This window comes from Triturus cristatus, chromosome 9, assembly GCF_964204655.1.
Source record: "Triturus cristatus chromosome 9, aTriCri1.1, whole genome shotgun sequence".
In the NCBI taxonomy this organism is placed as follows: Eukaryota; Metazoa; Chordata; class Amphibia; order Caudata; family Salamandridae; genus Triturus; species Triturus cristatus.
Window position 1 is genome coordinate 380,479,791 of NC_140592.1, and position 14,976 is coordinate 380,494,766.

Consider the following 14,976-nt stretch of genomic DNA (forward strand, 5'->3'; position numbering starts at 1 on the left):
CCTCATCTGCATAACATTATTTTGCATTGCCAAAGAGCTCTTTACTCTTGTCAAGCAATGGCGGACAGACCACCCAATTCAGAGACCAAACAGTTAATTTATACCCACCAATGCACATTGGACCCTACAAAGGTCTCCCATTTTAGCATCTGAATTACCTTCAAATTAATCTACACAGACCACTTCAAAACTAAACCCTACTAACCTCATTCAGCCAAACACAAACTGACAGGCACAGTGGATTGTTGCAATTTCCAGATTCGTAAGAAAGGGCACCAAGGTAGAAAGCTCTCTGTTCTACCCTAACACTTAATGTTTAGTGTCAATCAAATGGAAACAGCATAACGTAAACACAATACAAACCATTGTATGTAATAGAGCAGCAATACGTTTTGTTGCAGGAGCGATGTTAAGCATCTCAAAAAATAACTTGCAAATTGGCAGTCTCAGCTGCTTACGACATAATGTCCTGGCATAACCATTTCACTGCACTGAACCAGAACTTACTTGGTTAGAAAGGTAATTGTACCAAAACTCCAATTCAATTGTGATATGACCCCCCCACCCCCTTTGAAAATATGGTGTAGCAATAACAAACATTGAAGTTTCCTTTCTGTCTTGAATTTTGTGGTCCCTGATAGGCCAAAATTGAAATTGCAGGGAAAGCTGTTGGAATCTATAACTGCTCCTCCGTTTCATTAATTACAGGTGCAGCACGGCATCATCCTCCAAGCAAAGCAGCAACAGCAGCAGCAGCAACAGCAGCAGCAGCAGCAACAGCAGCAGCAGCAACAGCAGCAGCAACAGCAGCAGCAGCATCTTCATCAGCATCATCAGCAGCAGCCTCCCACAAGCCAACCTTCTCCTATATTCACCCACTTTACCAGCCAGCCTTCCTCAGTCCTGGTTAGCAACCAAGGGCAGCAGATCACAGTCATGACTCAAGCCCAACTTCATGGGCCGGGGCCATCCCAGCATCCCCCCGCAGGTCCACTTGAAACTGGAAAGGGTTCCAGTGAAGGAGGATGTGGACAGCAGGTCCAGCTAGCGTCACTGCTGCAACAGCAACAGCAGCAACAGAACTCTGTCCTCGTTAAAAGCAGCTCAACATGTAAGGCGCTAAATCAATGCTTGAAAGAAAACAGTTGGGATGAAAGGCAAATTAGGAAGTGCAGTGCAAGTAAAATGGTCTGTTGTGCATGCTTTGCTGCAGGAAGGTTTTTAAAATTCAAAAACATGGTTATTTTCAACTCTTCGAGCTGCTCAGACATTGACAACGCATGGATTTTCTTTTCCTTTGTGGTTGCCACTGGCTAATTGTTTTATTAGGGTCAACAGGAAAATAAGTATCTGAGTTTTAAAGAGGCAGAAGCCTATTCAGTCAGAAATAATAAGAAGCCAGTTCATGCTCTTTCTTTGCGTTTACCTTTAGATTGTAGTATTTTCTTCTTTACCTTAGGATAATAATTATTAAGGAACCACTTTTTTAGTCCTTTGGAGAGGCATTCCACTTAGAGCACCCCCTCATACACTGTTATTTTTACTGATTTTTAGGCATAGCTACACCAGCTGATGGAAAGGGGTTTTCCAACAACGCCTTAGCAACACCTGTGAAAATGAACGCTGGGCAAGGGAAGCCTGGATCCACTCTCCCCATGCCACAATCGGGCCAGGTAAGCCATCTTCATTAGCTTAATTCACTTACGGTTACAAGTACAATGTCAATGGATGCCTCTTTGTTCTCCTCTCCTACCTTCTCAAATGGGTGATCATTGCCTGCACTGGCAGGAAGTACTAGAAAAGCATCTCAACTAACCTGGCCACTTTCGGTTATTTTGGATGTTCCCCGACTCTGCAGTTCTGCATAGCAGAGTCTTGCTTCATCAATGCATCACCACTTGTCTGCTCCAAGTTCCTGGTTCATGTTACTATTAAGCACTTATTCACCTCCCCTTCACTCATAAGTTTAGTCATTGTCTGTTTATTCTATATTCAGTTCTAAATGTTTTGAAGTAAAGAACCTATCCCCGCTGCTGTTTTTAACTCTTAAAGTGGACATCAGGTAGGGCATAGGATGCACAAGCAGTTCTTAGCTACTCACAGACAGGATGCTCCATTTCGTGTTTGCGGATGACCTTCTAGTTAGTTCCTGTCTTTTCTGGGCTGGAATTAATCCAAGGTCATTGAGGTACTATCTGCTTTCTTTGAAGCAGGACACAATATCAAGGGAACCAATGCCTTTGGCGCATAACAGAAGTGGTTGCTTCTCAGTAAGAGGTATTCAGGACTAGACACAGTCTACATTTAATGATGAGAATTTTACTACCCCTACTCTAGGATTGTCCACTATCCATTTACAAGGGGAAATCTCAGAGTGCCACCCATATGCAAGCTATTGAGATAGAGCACCAAGTTAAATAGAGTTCGGCTCCTGTGCTACTCTATGACCTTTTCATATTGGACCAGCTGCAAAAGGTACTACCGAAGAGTTCTTATGCCTAGGGGCTACACTGGAAGGGATCAGACTCCTCTTGCCATATCTCAAATGATGTTTAGCAGGTCTTTAAGCAAAATCTTTCTTTTGTGGTTAATCCTGTATCGTGATTACCAATGCTACCTGGGATCCTGATAGTCAAAACATTCTGCATCCTGCCCTTGATCCGCATGATTCATAAAGGGAGCAAAAAGAAAGATTTTGAAAATAAAACTAGTTTTGCAGCGTGAATCTTTCTGGATTCACTATGCTGTGCATTATTCCGCCATCTTGTGGTTGGGTCCGGAATCGTAGTATTTTCTCTTTTTTTTTCGTGGCCCAGGTGGGCGGCGACGTCTCACAATTTGGTATCCTTCGTGACGTCGGCGCGCTTCCTGCGGAAGCTCCCACCTTTGGTCGCCATTTTCAGATTCTTTTTTCCGCCGTTGGGTCTGGATCGTTGCTGAAGAGTTCCAGAGTTTTGGAAGAGGAATCAAGCAAATTGAAGAAAATTGATGAAGAAACAAGTTTTCAACTACACCGGACTACAGGTCAGGTACCCGGAGCGACGAGAGAGAAGTTTTAACTAACAAAACCTCGACGCTCGACGGAGAATGCGCTCGCAGGGGGCTCCCTGAGCTCGGGGAAGGACAAAACACCATTCAAGTTTTGCACCAATTGCCACCACAAGTACGCCCAGAAGGACCTGCCTCCAGTCTGCAACCTCTGCCTGCCGCTCAACCACAGAAGCGAAGACTGCAACGCCTGCTCGGCGTTTACACCCAAGACCCTTAAAGTAAGGGAGAGGCAGAGAAGGGCGAACCACAACATGCAGGGGCCACCTCCAACGCTACAAGACTTGGGCCTCTCAAGTGGAGAAGAGGACATCTTCTGAGTATTCCCACAAAAGGCACCAGGTAAAGTGAAAATCGTAGAATGCATAAATTGGTCCTGCCACCAGTAGTTTCTAGCCTGATCTGAGGACATTTCTTATATTGGTTGTTGTCTCTATGCCTTCATTTAAATCATTAACATTGCTGATTTGTCAAGAAATTTGATCTGTTTCTTATTCTTTGTTCCTCCCGAAAACAAGTGAGTGGCTGTGCAGTGGGAATATGCTGACAATAAAATTGATCTACTGTGATCATCTGAGCAACTGTACCGAGTGATGACTAAACCTAAACCTTGGTCCATGTTAATAACCAGCAGCTTTGGCTTTTTCAAGGTGGAGCCCTTCTACTCCTATAAACAAGTCACTTGGCAGGGAGTTTTTCCTAATGGTGTGTGATTTGCTCTCTTGAAACTGACCTTATTCAGAGTAAAGTCCGTGATTTATAAATAAAATCTTCCCAGCAGTGAACCTTTATTTGCAGTTGACAATTTAGCAACTCTGCTATTATGAGGGCCTTGCAAATAGGACAAATCAGCGTTCTTGCCGTCTTCTGTGTTGGGTAAAGTAAAGACATTGCAGATCCCATAGGAGAAGTTTTTTTGCCAAAACGTCCTCTTTATTGTTATCAGTTTAATGCAGCTTCAATAATGTAATCGTACAAGCTGCAAAACTAAGTTTTTTTGTTTCTGAAGCTGCAAAAGAATAACTGCTCACGCTCTAGGGGAGGAAGAAGGCTTTTTTTACAGTACCGTCAAATATCGGGTACCAGCCAATATAACCTGAGGACTTACTTGTGTAGTGTCTTTCTAGATAAAGTGTTGGAGATGGGGAGGACCAGCTTAACCTATGGACGGCAGTGATTTGTCTTCTTATCGTACAGTTGACCATAACCAGCCTCACTCTGTTTTTTACTCTTCTGTCAACTCTGTATTGGGACTAGTCCTTAAAGAACGCCTTGAGGGGAAGTATCTTATGTCCAGATTTTGCATCCTAAGTCCTTAAGAGATGTCCACTACTCTTTGATTGGTCAGAAGAGTTTCTTTATGATTGTTCTCCAATATTCGTTTTGCATCAAGCTCTTTGAAAATTATAGAGGTTGTCTAACTCCAGGAAGATACTGATTGCCTTTTCAATTGTGGTTCTCTGAACTTGTACTCCTATTGCAGGACCCCTTTACCTGCTTTCTGTGGTTCTAGATCTCCTAGTCATGAAAAACGAGCATATTTGGATAGCTCAAAAGAAAAAAAAGTCATTATTTGCTGAGCTGGAAAACAATCAACCTGGACGTAATGCCAAGAGAATGTCTTGCTACTGGATATTTTAGCAAGGTCCGAATCCTCTCAAATCTTCTCTAAATGGTGCATAGTCTTCACTATCCTGTTTGGCTACTGGTATTGAGATTGATTCTTGTTAGCTACTAAGTCGGCCTTTGTGCTACGCTGGAATACACTTAAGGAAAATATTTTACATTCAAACTGGGCTGTGAGCTACAACTTTGATTGTCTTTTACATATGTATCTTCCCATGAAAAGATCCTGCTCCTAAACGGTATTTCAATTTTGTCTTTTCTGATGCACAAACTATTAGACCCGAGGGCATCATTTTCCTGTTCCTCAGCAAGGAGGGGATTTTTCCTTACATTTACCAGCTGAGGCATGCCCCTACACTATTATTTTAGCCAATGTGCCTAAACTGGAGCAGGACAAAAAGGAACATTGGTCTTCTCTGAAAAACAAGGCCCTTCATCATTTGTCTAATAAAACGGTTCTGGGCCATCATCTTAATAAGCACTTCATGATGATTAGAAGGGTACCTTGGGTTGGAAAGACTGTTAAACATCTAGAGGGTGACTGTATCGTTATAAGTTTCAGATCCCCAGGGTTAGTAAATGACATTTTAAGACAGGCAGGGTCTGTGAGAATCCATAAAGATTATGTGAATATTCTCCCCTTGGGTTTCTTTTATCCTCCATCTCACTTTGGTTCATCATTTTCCATTCAACCAATTAGACTCGGTACTAGATTCAGTTCCACCAATAACTTTGCTGTCCCTGTTTCCAATAGATTTGAGGTCTTCTCCAATCTGGATGATATTGAGTGACTAAAGACCAGCGATCAAGTCACCTTTCCTGATATACAAGTCCCTGTCCTTCCAATTGTGAAACCCCCAAATTGTGGTTCCATCTCACTAGGTCCAAATCAGGAGTCATTGGGTCTTTCTTCTTCTAAATTGATTTCTTGGAATATAGCTGGTCTTAGAAGTAAAGTAGATGATCCCACCTGGAGAGATCTAATTAGATCAGGTTACATTATTGGTTTACAAGAGACATGGGACACTGAGGATACGCTGCACATGGATGGGTATGAGAGTTTTTTTGTATCCGCCACTCCGTCTAGTTCGGGGAGGGCGAAGGGTGGGCTGGCTATGTTAATATCAGCATCTATACCCGGCTCATTCTCTCAACTAGATACAGGCTCGCCAAACTTCTTGGCTATTTTTATCCTGATGAATGAGGGACCTGATTTTCTGGTAATTAATTTTTATAACTCATATGATAGAGTTGCCACGACCGATCACCTGGCCGCATTAAATAGTTTTTTAGCTGATCACATGGAGACCAATAAACTCAACAGTAAGAATTGCCTTACTATAGTGATGGGTGATTTTAACATCCATGGCTGTCCACATCTTTGTCTCTCCTCGGATCCCCTGGGACCGATTGAATCAAGTGCTGCACATTTCGAACATTCAGCAGCGGGACTTCTTCTTGAATCCATCTTGGCAGACCACGGTTTGTTTCTCCCGTCTATGGAGGGAGAAATTATTCCCACTTTTAAAGGAACTGGGAAAGTTTCGGTTATTGATTACATCTTTGTTAGTTCTGTTTTGGGGGCTAATATTAAAAAATACGCGACGACCTGGTCCCATTTAAGTGATCATAACCCCGTGACTCTAATTCTCTGTCACATTTTTGAAAAACCGGCTTTACCCCCAATAAGAGTGGATAAATCCGACATTTGCCCATCAGATCAGGCGCGTAGAATTAGATGGTGCAAAGTAATCCCTGGCGACTTTTATAACAACCTGAAAAGTAAGGTAGGATCTGAGTTAAAAACTTGCCTGGACCTTGAAGCAGGGGATGATGAGGTCCTATCGGCCTACTCAGTTATCTGTAGTCAGATCTTTGCTGACTTGAGCCGTCCTGGGAAATACATGGATAAGGCAGAGCTAGGTTGGTTTGACAAAAGCTGTTCAACCGCTAACAGAAAGTTAATGGCCGCCTTGAAATTTAAGCCAGTAAATAGGATTTTGGTCAAGGAGTTGAGAAAAGAATACAAGAAAACTCTGGATGCCAGGAAAAAGGTGATTAGGGAGGAAGCATGGGAAGAACTTTCCTGCGTGGATGTAATAAGAAATAGCGCAAAGTTTTGGTCTGTGGTCAATAAACCCTTTTTTTCCGATATAGGAAATGATCAACTAGACTGCGGCATCGGGAAACAATCGTGGCACTCTCATTTTAAAACAGTCTATGAAATGGGAACTAGTGGTGAATTGAGTATTTTTCCCACCACTGCGAACCCATATACTTTATTAGTCTCTAAGCAAGAGGTGGTCGAGGCCATCGGTAAGATGACAAGTAATAAGGCCCCTGGCCCCGATGGCGTACCAGCGGACCTCTTTAAATCTGATCTTGAGACATGGTCCATAGTACTAACCAATGTTTTTAACCGGGTATGTGTCGCTGGGATTCCTGACACCTGGTCCAAATCAGTAATCATACCCATTTTTAAAAAAGGTAACAGGGGGGATCCTAGTTGCTATCGGCCTATCTCCCTTATTGATTCAGCTGTGAAGGTTCTGGGGCGTGTGGTCCTGGGCAGACTAACTGATTGGTTAGAAGACACAGCTACTCTCTCGTGTCTACAATATGGGTTTCGAAAGGGCCGCGGGACCATAGACCAGAGCCTGAACCTCCAACTTCTAATAGGCAAGTATACCATTGCAAAAAAAGGGGCTTTGTATTTGGCCTTTATGGACTTGTCCTCGGCGTTTGACCGAGTGAATCGTTCAAAATTGTGGGGGTTACTACTTAACTGTGGAATAGATGCCAATATTGTTTTTTTTCTAGCGGATTTGCATAGAGACCTCACCGCCACGGTCAGATATGACCATCAGGGCAATTCCACGGATAAAATTGGAATCACTACCGGCGTTGGGCAAGGATGCATTTTAGCCCCCCTGCTTTTTACATTATACATTAATGATTTGGGTTCTACACTAACTAAGTCTTGCAAGGATATTCCTAGGGCAGGCAAATTCGCCATCCCAGCATTATTGTATGCTGACGATGCCGCTCTCTTAGCACGTACGGCTGTAGGGCTCCAAAATCTTTTAGATTCTTTCGCTAAATTTATGATTGCACTTGATCTTGGAGTGAACTTCTCCAAATCCCATGTGATGTTTCTGGGTTCTATTCCAAAGAGAGTTAAAACCATGTCTTGTGAAGGTCATGTTCTATCACGGGTCTCAAGATTCCCTTATTTAGGTGTCATTTTTGACGACAAGTCCACCTGGGCCCCACAATTGGCTGCCAAACGCAACGCTTTTGCTAGGGCCACACTTGCTGTCTTAGAGTTTGGACGCAAATTGGGGGTGAAGCCCATGCAAGCTATGTTGAACGTTTACGTAGCAAAATGCACCTCCATTGCACTATATGGGGCAGACCTGTGGGGTTTTAAAAACATTTCTGATCTACAAGTTGTAGAAAACAGATTTTTAAAATCATTATTATCCCTCCCATGTTCAACATCAGGCTATATCGTTCATCAAGAGTGTGGGATTGACTACTTAACTGATCGTATAGCCATTGCCCCACTTTTGAAATGGATCTCAATTTGGCTAAATCCTGAACTAGAACTGAACCATGCAATTTTAAAAGATTGCTTATCCTTAGAGTATGGCAAAACTATACCGTGGTTGAACCATATTAAATTTCTAGCAAGGTATCTGGGCCGACCAGAGTTATTTGAGAATCCAAGCACTATAGTAAGGGGGGGATTTAAAATGGGCTAAAGTCACCTATAAACAGAGGGCTATGATAACAAGGGAGGAAAGAGAATTACTCAAACCCACTGTAAAGGCACACCAGCTGATTACTACATCTAACAGTTTAGAGCCTTACCTGGGTATTGTCAATAAGATGGACCATCGTTTTTTATTAATTAAGTTCAGAATGAACAAATTCCATCTTTTATTGACTGACTCTCCTGGTTGGACTAAGGAGAAGGATTTGGGGATCTGTTCGTGCGACAGATTCTCCATAAAAGACACTATGCACTTTATCTTCTTCTGTGACCACCTGTCTTTAATCCGTAAAAAATACATTATTCCTCTTTTAAAAAACAAAGGTTTCAGACAGGCGAAACGAGCTCTCATGCATCTTCAGATGTTGGGTTCTCCTTGGGAGATATTTAATATTGCCACTTTTTTAGTAATATCAATGAGATTGAGGAAAAAGATCACATGGTTATCCAGTATTAGGGGTGTCTTTCATAGATTCACATGCCTGAATCATTCCCCGTCGTCGAGACGGGAGCCTCCGGTACATAAAAAAGTAATGTCCTATAGACATACATAGAGAAAAATAGGCCTAAGGGCCTCCCCTTAGTCGCCTATCATAGTCCTTATGTAAAAAGGACCAAACTTCTAGAGCCAGCCAATCAGCTATCACCTCCCTCTAGAACCTTCCTGGCAGGAGCCTCAGTCCCTCAGATTTTCTACCGCACGTTGTGCTAGGGAGTCTCCAGCCTGAGTTCTCCTCAGGATTTCTTTCAAACCAGATTATTCACGATTTTTGGTGACTTTCTTCTTCAGGATTTCAACACTGACTACTTCAGGCCTCTTTTTGCTGCAGTGAGTGTTTATTTTATCTACAACTCCTGGCATGTCTGACTCCCAGAGGAAAGCCCTTTTCAGGGCTTGCTCTTCATGTGGGAAGAAGAGGCTTCATGTGGACGACAAGCATGAGCTATGCTTGTATTGCCTTTACCCGGACCACGTCCCTAAGGACTGCAAGATATGTAGGTCTTTTCCACATAAGACCTTGAGAGACAGGGAGGGCCGCCTGCTTATCTGGCTGGACAGGCTCAAGGACAAAGACAGTGTGGTGTCCTCAGAGGCGAGCTTTTCCGGAGCTTCTGAAGTCTCCCTGAAGAGGCCGAGAGTGAAATCTCCTGGCCCCTCAGACGCTCCTCCTAAGAAGACGCACAAAAAGTCTTCAGAGGCAAGATCTTCGAAATCCTCAGCGTCTGGTAAAGTCTCTCCCACTTTCAAGAAGCCTACTCTGTCGGCCTCAAAAATTGCGACACCATCCTCTGCGCAAAAAAGGCCATCAGGACACGTCTCCACAGCAACAACGACGGTGTCCACGTCCACAGCGGCGTCGGCCCGCTCGTCGTCGACGACGACTCCATCATCATCGTCTGCAGGTACCCCTATCTCGTCTATTATACTTTTGAAACCGTCGTCTAAATCATCGTCGACGACGAAGATGGTCCCATCGAGGACCTCGTCGACGAGGAGCCCTCCGTCGACGGAAGAGTCGACGACGAGGATATTGATGACGAGCGCGTCGACGACGAAGGCATCGTCGACGAAGATGTTGACGAAGATGTCGACGACCAAGGCATCGTCGACGAAAGCGACGACGAAAGCGTCGACGACGAAAGCGTCGACGGAAGCGTCGACGACGGACGCGTCGACGACGGAAGCGTCGACGACGAAGGCATCGACGACAAAGGCATCGACGACGACTGAATCGTCTACGACCACATCGTCGACGAGGACTTCGTCGACGAGGAAAATATCGTCGATGGGGACGCCGTTGGTGACACCCGAGCCGTCGACGGGAACGTCGTCGTCTTCCGTGGGAGGGAAAACCACGGCGATTTCTGGGCAAGGATCTGCTTCCAGACCACAGATTACCCCGGAAACAACATCTCCAAGCAAGGTCCAAACCAATTTACCTCTGGAGATCCTGCAGAGTGAAGAGTCCGAAGAAGAGTTCTTCCAACAGGCTACTTCCCCTTCCGAGCTGTTTGTCAAATGCCAAAGCACGGACGAGGAGCAGGAAGATTCAGGCGCGCAGGAGCGCCCCGTCCAGGAACAAGTCCGCACGGAGGTCACCCCAATGGTCTGCCTCCCTCTGGCAATAGTTAAGGACCTCAAGTTCCTTATCAGGGATTACAAACAACGTTTCCCGGAACCACCTAGACAGGATACAGGGGTCCCAGTGCCAGCTACAAACACCCCAGCGACAGCCCCAAGGCAATCACGGCCGGTAACGCAGGTCTGCCACGAGCCGACACCTCAGGTGATAGACTCAACAGATGAGGAGGCTGAGGAGATGGAGGAAGGCGAGGTCCAGGGAGACCTGACGGACCAGGATGACGATGAGCAGGAGGACTATGTAGCATCTTCACCACCTTCCCCGCAACCGCGCCAGGCGGATTCTCCACCTGTGGATATCGGGGGTTTTCATAAGTTAGTGGAACGGGCTGCGACGCGGTTCCATATGGTCATGGAGTCGACGGAAACCGAATGCTTCCTCCATGACTTTAAGGAGCAGACGAAGAAGACGGCCAAATCCATCCCTATCATTGACTTCCTCTGGGACCAGGGGAAGAAGTTGATGCTGACGCCGGCTTCAGTTCCTGCGGTCGTTCCGCGCCTGGACAAGAAGTATAAAGCACCGTCCACGGCGCCAGCTTGCCTGACTGGCCACCCGAAGCCAGATTCGGTCGTGACCCAAGCGGCCCAGAAAAATTCTCGAAACCCATCCTCGCCTCTGTCAGCACCACCAGACAAGGAGGGCAGAAAGTTAGACACAATAGGCAAAAGGTTTTCAACCACTTCGGCAATGACCATCAAGGTGGCCAATTCCATAGCCCTTTTAGGGCGCTATAACCGCCAACTTTGGGAGGATATTGCCCCATACTTAGCAGAACTGCCGAGTGCCGTACAGGATGAGGTGAAGGCACTCCTTTCCGAAGGCCAGTCTTCGGCGGCAGAGATCATCGACTGCGCCATAGATGTAGCCATGACAGGCTTCCGTCAACTGGCTGGGGCTGCAGTCCTGCGCCGCCAAGGATGGCTCAAAGCAACATCGTTCAGGCAGGAAGTGCAAACGAAGGTGCTAGATATGCCCTTCGATGGGCAGCATCTATTCGGAGAAAAAATTGATGAGGCGCTCCAGGCCATTAAAAAGGACACGGACACGGCTAGAGCGCTTGGAACCTTACAGGCGCGGAACCAGTCCTTTCGGGGCAACAAGACTAGAGGTCAGTCTTCCTACAGAGGGTCATTCCAGAATAAGTCCTCATATTCGTTCCAGAATAAGACCCAGTACCAGCAAAAGCAACAGCAGGGCCGACAATCATCTTACGGAAGATCCAATTTCAGGGGTAAGAACCAGAAAAGGGGCACCGGCGGACGCCAGTGACCGCTTACTCCAGCCAGTCCAGCTACCATCTTCTTCTTCACAAATTGGAGGAAAATTGACCCATTTCCTAAAAAATTGGCGCATCATCACCTCAGATCGTTGGGTGCTCCAACTTCTCAGATTCGGCCACTCCCTAGAATTTACTGCCATCCCGCCTGCAACCCCTCCCCGCAAGTCTCCACACAGACATCTGCGGCTGCTGCTCCGGGAGATATCGGAGATGTTAAGGAAGGGAGCAATAGAGCGAGTTCCATCAGCTCAGAGGGAGAAGGGTTTCTACTCCCGTTTCTTTCTGATATGCAAGAAAGAAAAGAAGTGGAGGCCCATCCTGGACCTCAGAGCACTCAACTCCTTCCTAAAGAGTCAGTCGTTCAGGATGGTGACGCTTCAAGAAATCCTAGGCATTCTGGAGGAAGGAGACTTCATGACATCCTTGGATCTTCAGGATGCTTACTATCACATCCCGATACTCAAGGGGCACAGAAAGTTTCTACGCTTCGAAGTGGCAGGACAACACTACCAGTTCAAGGTCCTTCCGTTTGGCCTCAAATCCGCTCCGCGGATTTTCACCAAGTGCCTTTCTCCTGTGGCAGCTTTCCTACGTCAAATGGGTCACCAAGTTTTCCCCTACCTAGACGACTGGCTGGTCAAGGCGCCTACGGCCGTAGGCGCAACCAAATCCTTCAACGCTTGTACCAATCTTTTCCAACATCTAGGGTTGACGCTCAATCTTCAGAAATCACAGATGTCCCCAACGAGAAGCATTACCTTCCTCGGGGCTACCTTGAATACGGAATGCGCAAGAGCATTTCCCTCAGACGAGAGAAAACACAGGATCATATCCCTGGCCAAGACGGTGCAATCAAGGAAATCCCTGAGAGTTCGCACCTTCAAGTCACTCCTGGGGATGATGTCTTCCTGTATACTGCTCATCCCTCACTGCAGGCTGCGGATGCGCCCTCTGCAGGAGGCTCTTTCGAACCAGTGGACTCAGAGTGCAGGTTCGTTCGAGGACATCATAAGCATAACACCGCAAATATCCAGGAGTCTCGAGTGGTGGAAGGATACCAGAAACCTCTCGAGAGGACTACCGTTCCTGCTGCCAGCAGCACCACTGGTGATCACCACAGATGCATCTCTAGCGGGCTGGGGAGCTGTCCTTCAGGACCTCAGAGTCAGCGGCAAATGGTCGGATCAGGAGCAACGCCTCCATATAAATCTGCTGGAGTTGAGGGCTGTGTTTCTAGCTCTGCAGGCCTTTTTACCACGCATCCAGAACTCCCAGGTGCTCGTCAGGACGGACAACACCACGACGATGCATTACCTGAACAAACAGGGAGGAACGCGTTCGCTCACGCTATCGCGCGAATCGCAGAGGATCTGGAACTGGCTTGTTCCCCAGGGGATTACGCTCAGGGCGGACTACGTCCCGGGAAAGGACAACACCATTGCGGACGCCCTAAGCAGGCAGAAATCCCTCTCCCACGAATGGGAGCTCGACGAGAGTGCACTAACACACGTATTCTCGGAATGGGGAGCCCCAGGAATCGACCTGTTTGCCACCAGGGAGAACGCCAAATGCCCAAGCTACGCAAGCTGGCATCCCCAACCGGAGTCGCTCGGAAATGCCTTTTCCATAGGCTGGTTCAGCGTATTTGCGTACGCTTTTCCACCGTTCCCGATGATTCCCAGGGTCCTCAGGAAGATGAAGGCGGAGCCCTGTACACTAATTCTGATCGCCCCGTACTGGCCGAGGCAGCACTGGTTCTCCGACCTTCATCGCCTCTCCATCAGAACGCCGATTCGTCTAACACAGCACCCGAACCTGCTGACAATGTCCAAAGGACAAGTACAATTCCCGAACCTACAATCGCTCAGGTTATCGGCCTGGCTCCTGAGCACAGAGAGTTTTGCCAATTGAACATCCCGCAGGACTGCAGGGATGTGCTAGCAAAGGCGAGGGCGGACAGTACCAACAAAACCTACTCCCTCAAATGGAAACGCTTCTGCGTTTGGTGCTCAGAGAAGGGCCTGAAACCGCTTCATATCACACCCGAGCAGATATTACCTTATCTCCTGCACTTGGCACAGTCCGGACTAGCGCATGCATCCATAAAGGTGCATCTTGCGGCAATTTCACGTTTTACCAGGACTTTTCAAGGCCCGTCTCTCTGGTCCAGCAGACTTGTAAAACAGTTCCTTAAGGGTCTTTATAGGTCCTTTCCAAGGCCCCGACGGGTCCCACCGACTTGGCACCTCAACTTGGTCCTTAACCAACTCATGAAGCACCCCTTTGAGCCCATTCACCGAGCCTCCATCAAGTACATCTCATGGAAAACGGCTCTATTACTTGCACTCACATCTGCCAGGAGGGTCAGCGAGTTGCAGGCTCTCTCCATTCAGGAGCCCTTCATGCAGTTCAAACAGGACAGGGTGGTGCTGAGGACAAATCCCAAGTTCATACCGAAAGTGCCTTCAGACTTTCACCTCAACGAGCCGGTGGTCCTACGCTCCTTCTTTGCCAACCCTACCACGGCAGCAGAGAGGACGCTCCATTCTCTGGATCTCAAACGGTGTCTTAAGTTTTATATGGACAAGACAAAAGCATTCAGAAAGTCTTCACAGTTATTTGTGGCCTACAGCAGACCAAGGCTGGGTATGCCTCTTACAAAACAGAGCATCTCAAGGTGGATTTCTTCTGCAATAGCGTTCTGCCATGAAGGGGCCGGACGGCCGTTGCGAGACAGGGTAGAAGCACACTCCACCAGAGCGATGTCCACATCAGCAGCGCTGTTTGCTGGAGTGCCGATTTTGGACATCTGTAGAGCGGCGACGTGGAAGTCACCGCATACCTTCTCCAGACACTACTGCCTGGATGCCGAACTTACGAAAGATGCGGCAGTGGGCCAGGCGGTGCACCGCCATCTGTTCCAGTGAGGTGAGCCTTCCAACAACCCGCCTTCCTGGTATGCACATTCTTTACTGTTTTACTGTTTTGATGTATGCCAATGCTTTGAACTGTTATGATAATGGTGTATTATCTCAAGTACCTTTCTGGCATGTTACATCGGAAATGTGCATAATGTATTGCTAACTACTCTGATTCAGGCA

The 14,976-nt window shown here is 46.8% G+C and overlaps 1 protein-coding gene across 7 annotated transcripts in view; it reads left to right on the forward strand.

Moving 5' to 3' along the window:
• The window catches only part of BICRA (BRD4 interacting chromatin remodeling complex associated protein), a 464,194-nt gene that overhangs the window by 377,835 nt on the left and 71,383 nt on the right, over window positions 1-14,976 (forward strand). For all 7 annotated transcript variants that reach the window (XM_085625223.1, XM_085625221.1, XM_085625222.1 and 4 more), the window contains 2 exons: window positions 709-1,111; window positions 1,555-1,673. In XM_085625223.1, coding sequence (XP_085481349.1) covers window positions 709-1,111; window positions 1,555-1,673 — 522 coding nt within the window. The remainder of the gene's footprint in view (window positions 1-708; window positions 1,112-1,554; window positions 1,674-14,976) is intronic.